At 54.8% G+C, this 9,915-nt stretch overlaps 1 protein-coding gene across 1 annotated transcript in view; it reads left to right on the plus strand.

Annotated features, from left to right (window-relative positions):
* Positions 1 to 1,171: 1,171 nt before the first annotated feature.
* Positions 1,172 to 9,915, plus strand: part of Muc2 (mucin 2) — a gene marked incomplete in the record, with an annotated part of 64,352 nt that continues 55,608 nt past the window's right edge. The window contains 21 exon segments of the mRNA NM_023566.4: positions 1,172 to 1,276; positions 1,975 to 2,236; positions 3,459 to 3,573; positions 3,968 to 4,061; positions 4,154 to 4,263; positions 4,398 to 4,608; positions 4,796 to 4,921; positions 5,147 to 5,264; positions 5,347 to 5,485; positions 5,678 to 5,788; positions 5,875 to 5,944; positions 6,164 to 6,301; positions 6,403 to 6,567; positions 7,098 to 7,192; positions 7,415 to 7,541; positions 7,936 to 8,191; positions 8,413 to 8,465; positions 8,577 to 8,677; positions 9,052 to 9,206; positions 9,476 to 9,616; positions 9,618 to 9,624. Coding sequence (NP_076055.4) covers positions 1,201 to 1,276; positions 1,975 to 2,236; positions 3,459 to 3,573; positions 3,968 to 4,061; positions 4,154 to 4,263; positions 4,398 to 4,608; positions 4,796 to 4,921; positions 5,147 to 5,264; positions 5,347 to 5,485; positions 5,678 to 5,788; positions 5,875 to 5,944; positions 6,164 to 6,301; positions 6,403 to 6,567; positions 7,098 to 7,192; positions 7,415 to 7,541; positions 7,936 to 8,191; positions 8,413 to 8,465; positions 8,577 to 8,677; positions 9,052 to 9,206; positions 9,476 to 9,616; positions 9,618 to 9,624 — 2,670 coding nt within the window.

Here is a 9,915-nt window from a genome sequence, read left to right on the forward strand (position 1 = left end):
GAGGGCAGGGCTGCTCCCCAGGTCTCAGTTTACCCTCCAGCTACAGCATGGGTGGACCTTGGGCACTGGTGTCTCTTGTAGGATCATGTTTATGGTTTTTACCAACTCTGATGCAGCCCCCTGATTCTTGGAGGCATTTCCAGATGTTGGAGAGGCAGCAGCAGCTTCGGGGCAAGCCCAGGGACTGAAGGTCACCAGGGTTACTCAAAGAATCATGTCCTTCGTGTAACAGCTGTGGCTAGGAACACAGAACAGGCTGCCTGAGCCCACGTGCCTTTGTGAGAATTGTTAGACTCAGGACACTTTGCAGGGACAGGACCTGCTGGGGTTGGGGCTAACCCCTCTGCTCAGACCCCATGCTCACACAGTGGCCTCTCCAGACTCAAGCTACTTCCTCTTGTACCCAAGGGACACGAGTCCAATGAGAGTTGTTGCCTAGGCTGAGGGCTGCCCAAGTTTTAATTACATGTAATTCCAGAGACTGGCAGAGCCTGGGAAAATAAGGGGATTAGAGAGTGGACTTAGCTGGGCTCAGTAGAGTATAGCAGGCTCCACGGAGACAGGTGGCCCCCCGCGTCCCCACTGCTCCTTGCCTTCTGCATCATGACATGGGGTCAGACACCCGTCCCTCTGGAGTCTTGGTTTCCTGCCACTCTTTGTCTTCCCTGGATGACGTGAAGTGAGGTGCAGCAGGAAGCACGGTTGTCTCAGCCCACACAGCTCGTGGAGAAACAGAATGGAGTCGGGGGACACTTGAAAGCTCCTTATTCTATCTAGGCTGGGCTGGAGGTTGTGGGGCTGGGCCTGAGAGCATTGAGAAGGGTATGGCAGACCTTGTGGGATGTAATTCCAGCAGGCACCTCCTGCCTTTCCCAACCTGAGTCTGGCCTGGCTTGTAGCTTAAAGGAATGGAGTTAGTTCACCTGGGGTGTGTGCTGGCATTGGGATAATTGGGGCTATGACATCCTGAGGAAGGCCAAGTTTACCCAGGGAGTCATATAAAGATAAACTCAGATAACCTGAATCAATATTTCCTCTCTGGGACCCATGGAGCCCCCACAGCTGTTTTCCTGATAACTTGGCAAATGCCCCACCCACCCTTCGCACCTCCCTCGTCCTCCGCCCTCGGATGCCTGCTAAGCATATAAGTCCTGGACCCCTGCCCTGGGATGCTCTTCTGTGCCACCCTCGTGAGCCACCATGGGGCTGCCACTAGCTCGCCTGGTGGCTGCGTGCCTAGTCCTGGCCTTAGCCAAGGGCTCGGAACTCCAGAAAGGTAAGGGGCTGGGTGATCTGGGTAAGGGAACAGGCAGAATCCCCTGAGGGTGGGAAGGCAGTTAGGAAGGGGCTTCTGGAACAGGAGGGCGTCCCCAGACAGAACCACTGCAGTGGGACTGGTCTTAAGGCTCTTACCACCACTCTGCGGTTGAAAGCTGAGGATGAGAAGCTGGGACCCCTGAGGGACCATTGTCCCTGGGAGGGGGGAAGGCATTGGATGTCTGGAAGAAGCCAAGCTTAGGATGGCTCCAGGTATAGAGGACCTTCGGCAAGCCAGTGCCTCTGGAGAACGGACTGGGTGTCCATATGGGACACTTCTGTCCCATCAAGATAAAGTTGTAGATGGGGGATGTCCCAGGGGGAACTCTTGAAGACTGAAGGACCCATCCCAGCCTCTTGCTGGTGGAAGGGGCTAAATGGAGATTCCCTTGAGAGGTTTGAGGTAGACAGGGTGACCATATTGCCTGAAGGCCTTTCTTGCTTTTCTACCTGCTTGGACTCCACATTATCACCTTGACTGAGAGGGGTGACCAATATTTAACAGAGACTGCTTCTACAGGGGGAACCAGAAACTCTGGTTTGGAGCCCCAGATGGGTCTCTCATAGGGAGACCTCTGGGATTAACTTGGAGGGTGGACTCAGGGAAACCCTTCTTGTACCCGGGTGTCTCACCTTGTGTCCCCACTGTTCTCCCAGAAGCCAGATCCCGAAACCACGTCTGCAGCACCTGGGGTGACTTCCACTACAAAACTTTTGACGGCGATGTCTACCGATTCCCTGGCCTCTGTGATTACAACTTTGCGTCTGACTGCCGAGACTCCTACAAGGAATTTGCTGTGCACCTGAAGCGGGGCTTGGGCGAGGCTGGGGGTCACTCCCAGATAGAGTCTATCCTGATCACCATTAAGGATGACACCATCTACCTCACCCACAAGCTGGCAGTGGTGAACGGGGCCATGTGAGTGCGATTACTACTCTTCTCTCCTGTCCTAGCAGCTAGGGGGATGCTTTTGGCTCCTTAGAGCAAGTTGTATAATTTAGCTAGCCTCCGGGATACCATCTCTTCTGCTCTGGTACATGCCTAAGTTTGAGGTTTGAGCTATCCATAGATTCATTCAACAAACACTGGGTGGTTCCCTCTGTAGACCAGGGTCTTCTTATCTGGTGAGTCCCCTGTAGATTTTCCTTGGGGGGCATGTGGGATAGGCTGGTGGCTGCCAGAGCGCGTCCCCAAGGCTAAAGTTGCAGAAGCTCAGAAGGGAGAGGCTGCTTGCCCTGCCCTATTGTTCCCTGGCTTTGTCTCTGCAACAATGAGGTCCTCTTAAATGCATTCCCGTCCTGCAGGTTCACCTCCTGGGGATTTTCTCTTTTCCTGCTTCAGGGCTTTCTGGGTCCTGCAGGGGCTCTCCCAGTGTTGCCTTACCTTGCTTGGTCTGCCTGCGTTGTGCTGCCTTGTGTGGGTTGGGTATGGCAGAGGTCCCTAAGAAGAGAGGCTCAGGGGCTGTTGTGTGGCAGTTCCAGGAAAGCACAAGAGTGGGGTGGGGTCTTGGCAAAAGGACAGTCCCAGGGTGATGGGCTGGGCAGAGGTTGAGGGTCCCACATCTCATATGAGGAAATACCTCTTTTTTTTTGGAAAGATTTATTTCATATATGTGAGTATATTGAGAAGAGGCATCATCAGGTCCCATTACAGATGGTTGTGAGCCACCATGTGGTTGCTGGGAATTGAACTCAGGACCTTTTAGAAGAGCAGTCAGTGCTCTTAACGGCTAAGCCATCTCAGCCCTGAGGAATACCTCTGAAAAGAGGGCCTAGAAAGGATTGGGGGCTGAGTCCCCAAGGTATCTCAGACCTACTGCCATTAAGACTCTTGGGAAGGAGCCTGTCCTGGGCTCAGAGAGGGCACAGGAAGGGAAATAGGCTGAAGAGCCTGGCTCTGCCCCATGGAAACCCACTTAGCCCAGGACAAGGGCTTTCTAGTCTCTTCTTTGAGCTTGGCCAAGTAAGGTTGTGGCTTCAGATGAGAACAGACTGGCCATGTAAGGAGCCAGTCTGGGAGTGACTTCACCCAGATAATGCCCATGGCTTCAGCACCCTGTGGACAGCAGAACCCTCATGAGAACAAGTGGGTGGGTTCTGGGATGGTGAATTGGTGAGTGACCCCATAGTGGCTTCCACAGGGTCAGCACCCCACACTACAGCTCCGGGCTGCTCATTGAGAAGAACGATGCCTACACCAAGGTCTACTCTCGGGCCGGCCTCTCCCTCATGTGGAACCGGGAAGATGCACTCATGGTGGGCACCAGCATCCTGGGGCTCTGGGGTGGTGGGACTCCTCTGGCCAGAGGCTTGGCGGCTCCATAGAAGGGTAGAGGGTGGGAGACCCACACTTCACCATTGGAGTAGGATCCTGTGTGGGAGAGAAGGCTGCTGGAGACAGTGATTGGTACCAGAGACTCCACTGGCCTGGCTGGAGAGAGGCTCTCTGTGTTATAGTTGCAGTGAGCTGTCCCTAACTGTCCTTCAGAGACTGCATTTTGGTTTTTCACCCTGAAGGTCACCTTTCTAGTGGTTGACCCCCGCCTTCTTCCCGACCTGCCCTGTTTGAAAAGCTGCCTAGACTTAGGGGCTCTGGAAGATGTTCAGGGCTCCGAGGTCTGCTCACTTGCCCTCCCTTCTCCTCCAACAGGTGGAGCTGGACAGCCGGTTCCAGAACCATACCTGTGGTCTCTGCGGGGACTTCAATGGCATGCAGACCAATTATGAATTCCTCTCTGAGGAAGGTAAGTGCTAAGCTGGTCTTGTTGAGAGGGAGATGGGTGTGGCTGCAGGTTCCTGGTTCCCAAGGATCGCTGCTGACCAGCTGTCCCCCTAGGCATACAGTTCAGTGCCATTGAGTTTGGGAACATGCAGAAGATCAACAAGCCTGAGGTTCAATGTGAGGACCCTGAGGCAGTACAAGAACCGGAGTCCTGCTCTGAACACGTGAGCCACCACTGGGGGAGCCCCAGGCTCTCAGGAAACCTGTACTTGCTGACCTTTGTTGGGGATCCCTATGCTTTAAGTGGAGGGAAGGGAGGTGTGGACACATGTCCGCATTCACGTCTTTCTGTCTTAAGCGAGCCGAATGTGAGAGGCTGCTGACCTCCGCAGCCTTCGAGGACTGCCAGACCCGCGTGCCCGTGGAGTCGTACGTGCGCGCCTGCATGCACGACCGCTGCCAGTGTCCGAAGGGTGGCGCCTGCGAGTGCAGCACCCTGGCTGAGTTCTCGCGCCAGTGCTCTCACGCAGGAGGCCGACCTGAGAACTGGAGGACCGCCTCACTCTGCCGTAAGTAGCTAGTGGCCCGTGGGGTGCTTGGCGGCCACTCACGTGGTGCTCAGTGTTAGTTAGTGTCCCTGGGCTTAGTGAGCCCCCTGGTGGGAGCCATGTCTGTGCCAAGCGCCCAGATGCTGTATCTGCCAGCGGCCTTGGTAGCTCCTTATTTGTGGACTGATGGAGCTGACTTTGCTTCTAGCCAAGAAATGCCCCAATAACATGGTGTACCTGGAGAGCAGCTCGCCCTGCGTCGACACATGCTCACATCTGGAGGTTAGCAGCTTGTGTGAGGAACACTACATGGATGGCTGCTTCTGCCCAGAAGGTATGAGCTCTGGACGACCCTTGTCCTAGGGACTGGGTGGGGGAGCAGCAGGGAGAGTTGGGACCCTTCCAAGAGCCCTGGGTGTTGTGAGATGAGAATCTTCATTGACAGAGCAGGGCTCCAGACACCTGTGGGTGGAGGGCTGGCTGGAAGCCTCGCCTTGGGGGAGACTGGCATTTCCTGAGGCTTCCAGGGTAAGTTTACATCTTGGGTTACCTATCACAGGGACTGTGTATGATGACATCACGGGCAGTGGCTGCATCCCTGTGAGCCAGTGCCACTGCAAGCTGCACGGACACCTCTATATGCCAGGCCAGGAGTTTACCAACGACTGTGAGCAGTGGTAAGTCTCAGGGCGTAGAGGTTGGGGGTCAGACAGGCTGGGGTGTTACTGAGTCTTGACCCTGTGCCCTGTTTCTGGGCAGTGTCTGCAATGCTGGTCGCTGGGTGTGTAAAGACCTGCCTTGCCCTGAGACCTGTGCCCTGGAAGGTGGCTCCCACATCACCACCTTTGATGGGAAAAAGTTTACCTTTCATGGGGACTGCTACTATGTCCTGACCAAGGTAGGCCAGCCAGGAACCTGGATGGAGCTGGGGACCCTCTGTCTTCCAGGGAGGGTGGAAAAAATGATTCTGGAGAAGGCTGTCCTTGGGGTGGTGGGTAATGCTGTTCTTAGAAATGGGTTGGAAAGTGAGGGGTCTAGGGTGCAGGAGGCTGTCAGAGCCTCAGTAACTTCACCACCCTTTCTCATACAGAGCGAACACAATGACTCCTATGCCCTCCTGGGGGAGCTGGCCTCCTGCGGCTCTACAGACAAGCAGACCTGCCTGAAGACTGTCGTGCTGTTGACTGACGACAAGAAGAACGTGAGTGCCTCCACTCCTCTTTCCAGCATTTCTGGGTCCTGCATGCAGGCCCTCTCAGCTCTACGCAACCTTGACATTTCTTGCAGGTGGTGGCCTTCAAATCAGGTGGCAGTGTGTTGCTCAATGAGATGGAGGTGACCCTACCCCATGTGGCAGGTGAGTGGCTCAGAGAAGGATCCTGAACTGCTGCCAGTCAACAGAGCCAGCTGAGATTCGGACAGCCTAAGAGTCTGGGCAAGGAGAGGCCTTGTGTCCTCAGGCAGACTCTATTCTTGGGTCCCTGCTAGTGGAAGGGGGTGGTGGGCATGTCACCCCATAGTATGGTGGAACCAAGGAGCCCTGCAGCCTTTCACCATGTCCTTCCTTGTCTTATAGCCAGCTTCTCCATCTTCCAACCCTCCTCCTACCACATTGTTGTGAACACGAAGTTCGGGCTGCGGCTGCAGATCCAGTTGCTTCCAGTCATGCAGCTTTTTGTGACTCTGGACCAGGCTGCCCAGGGACAGGTGCAGGGTGAGTGGCTCTCTCCTGTCTTGTCTCTGAAAAATCCCCATGAGGGTCCTATTTTTTTCCCCCACCCCCAGGTTCTTCCTAATCCTGTCCTGGCCCTTTAGGTCTCTGTGGAAACTTCAATGGCCTAGAGAGTGATGACTTCATGACGTCTGGTGGAATGGTGGAGGCCACCGGTGCTGGCTTCGCCAATACCTGGAAGGCCCAATCAAGCTGCCACGACAAGCTGGACTGGCTAGATGACCCCTGCTCCCTCAACATTGAGAGTGGTAAGGCTCAGGAGAAGCTGGTTGCTGTCCACTGGCTTGTCAAGGACACACAATCCTGACAGTCCAGCCTCAGAGCAGATGGGGCTCCTGATGAAGACATAGGATGTGGGTGAGGAGTGGGTGTAGGTCACATGGCCTATGGTGCTGGGATCAGCACATTTACCTGCTGTTTCAGTTGACAGTGGCCCCATGGTGGCAGCATTCCAGGTGACAAAGTAAATGGACTGGGCAGGCTAACTGCTGGGTGGTGGCTCTCATCTCGGCCTGGCTTAATGCTAGGATGACATGCCCTTCTATCCATTTCTCCATCATATCTGTGGATTTCTAGCCCCTTGGGGTCGAAAAAGGGAGAGGTGGGTGTTATGCAGAAAGGTCTCATCTTGTTCATAGCTGCCTGGAGTTATGAAGAAAGGGGTCTGGCTTTGGTCACCCAGGAGACCATGTCACCTCCATCCTGGGTGATCAGACTTTAGGCTCAGGGTTTGTGAAAGGGAGCCTGGTCCATGCTAAGGTTCTGATCCACTCCCCAGCCAACTACGCTGAGCACTGGTGTTCCCTCCTGAAGAGGTCAGAGACGCCCTTTGCCAGATGCCACCTGGCTGTGGATCCCACTGAGTACTACAAGGTGAGTTCATCCCTCAACCCTGCACCCTCAGTGTTGCATGCTGTGTCCCCAGAGCCACCAAAGTGTGCTCTGGGCACCCGGCTGAGCTGTGAGGGGCTGGGTATGTGTGTGTGCCTGAGTGCTGACGTGTGTGCCCATGTATGTTCACTCGAGTGCATGGGGTGCTAGGGCCATGCACCCGGCCTCCTGGCCTCACTGTCTGCTATCTGGTTTGCCTCCCAGAGGTGCAAATATGACACGTGCAACTGTCAGAACAACGAGGACTGCATGTGCGCGGCTCTTTCTTCCTACGCCCGTGCCTGTGCAGCCAAGGGTGTCATGCTGTGGGGCTGGCGGGAACGTGTCTGCAGTAAGTGCTTCTCCGCTGGCTGATTCCTAAGACGGTGATCCAGACATGGAACTCCACAGGCTTGGGCTGGGAGCCCTGAGCCAGGGAGAGGGGCCAGCTCCTTGTAGCTGCCTCTAGGCTTATGGCGGAAGCAACAGATTTCCCTGACTTTTTAGACTCTCTGCTTGCAGCGAGGAGCATAATTCCATAGAGATGGGCTAGGGGCTAGCCACAGCTGTAGAAGCTGAGTTCAGGGGGCCTGGGAGGGGTTCTCAGGGTGGCTGGCTTTCTGGCCTTTGGGCTAGGCAGGTATCTGCAGTTCTGGTGGAGAGAGAAACTCAGGGACAGCCTATAGGGACAGTAGTTGGAGTCTATTCCCTTTGCCCCTTCCTTACTCCCGTGCTTTCCTCTGCAGACAAGGATGTGCACGCTTGCCCAAGCTCACAGATCTTCATGTACAACCTGACCACTTGCCAGCAGACCTGCCGCTCACTCTCAGAGGGCGACAGCCACTGCCTCAAGGGATTTGCACCTGTGGAAGGCTGTGGCTGCCCTGACCATACCTTCATGGATGAGAAAGGCCGCTGTGTGCCCTTGGCTAAGTGTTCCTGCTACCACCATGGTCTTTACCTGGAAGCAGGAGATGTGATTCTGAGGCAGGAGGAGCGCTGGTGAGTGTCCTGGACTTGGCAAGGGGCCCATAAAGTGGGGAGGTGGCTTCTCTTGAATCTCTAACCCAAGTGAAAAAATGGGGGGGGTACTCATGGGACCTGAGGCTCTCAAATGGTGCAGAGGTGCCAGAGGTGAGGTTCTGAGAGTGGCCTGGCTGGCATCTGTCCTGTGTGGACACAGACCTGGGCCCCATTCATCCCTTCCCACTTCTCTTTCATAGCATTTGCCGGAACGGGAGGCTGCAATGTACCCAGGTCAAACTGATTGGCCACAGTAAGTGGATGCTGCCCATGTATGGCCACAAGTTTGAGTCTTGTTTCTCCTCCCTACTTACTTGGTGCCCTGAATTCACCTTGAGCTAAGACAGATTCCTTCACTCCACAGCCTGTCAATACCCCAAAATCCTTGTGGATTGCAACAACTTAACTGCTCTGGCCGTCCGGAAACCCCGTCCCACTAGCTGCCAGACACTGGTGGCTGGCTATGTGAGTGCCAGGGAGGGATGCTGTGGGTGGGTTGGTTGAGTGTGTGCTGGATGCCTGAGTCCATTGTGGAGGAAAAAGGTAGACTCCCACACTGCCAGTTCATTGAGCTGGGATCTGAGTCCTACAAACACAGGGTCCTTGTGACCCTGAAAGAGAAGTGGCAGCCTGTGTCAGGGCAGAGGTCAGTGTAGGGGCCTTGACCAGCAACTCTACCCAGTGTCCCTGACCAGGATGAGCTTGAAGGGAGGGGTCTTAGGAGAGAGGAAAAGAAGCTGGGGGTGGGGGGGTCTAGGACACTGTTAGATCTCATGTGGGCATCTGTACTTGATTCCTCAAGAAGCTCTGGGCCTTTATCTGAACCCTTCTTATTCCAGTACCATACTGAGTGTATCAGTGGCTGTGTGTGTCCCGATGGACTGCTGGATGATGGCCGTGGTGGCTGTGTGGAAGAGGACAAGTGTCCTTGCATCCACAACAAAGATCTATACTCTTCTGGGGAAAGTATCAAACTGGATTGTAACAACACATGGTGAGCTGGCCCAGTCAGGCTGCACTGGAGGGACTGGGCTGCTTTTATGGGGATAGAAGGTGGCCCGCACTCTGTTGATGGAGCAAGTCTAGTGTCTACCCCTTACCCTAGAAGTTACTTTTAGGCCAGTATACATGCTTGCAGGTTTCCTACTTGGATTTCCTCAGGAGGTATCTCCATGGCATCCAGGGCCTTACCTAGCTGCTCTCCAAGAGCAGATTGGAGTCTTGACCTCAGCACCCTTCAGGCTCTCCTACTTTTCTCCTCAGTACTTGCCAGAAAGGACGCTGGGAGTGCACCCGGTATGCATGCCACAGCACCTGCTCTATCTACGGGAGTGGCCACTACATCACCTTCGACGGGAAGCATTATGACTTCGATGGACACTGCTCCTATGTGGCTGTTCAGGTGCGATTGTGGACCTGTCCGGGAAGAAGCCTGCCCTGAGATATGGAAGAGGGTCCTGGGAGTGGGAAGGGCCAGCCTTTCCTCACCCTGGAACCCACACACTGCTAGGATTTGGGTTCCCAGCAATGAATAGAGAGGGGGTGGTAAACCCATCTCCTCCCTGCCCCATATGTGGAGATGAGGGTCATTGAGAAAGCCTGCCCCCATGTGTATGTGCATGTGTGCGTGTGCATGTGTGTGTGTGTGTATGTGCATGTGTGCGTGTGTGTGTGTGTGTGTATGTGCATGTGTGTGTGTGTGT

Source organism: Mus musculus, chromosome 7 (genome assembly GCF_000001635.26).
Source record: "Mus musculus strain C57BL/6J chromosome 7, GRCm38.p6 C57BL/6J".
Taxonomy (NCBI): Eukaryota; Metazoa; Chordata; class Mammalia; order Rodentia; family Muridae; genus Mus; species Mus musculus.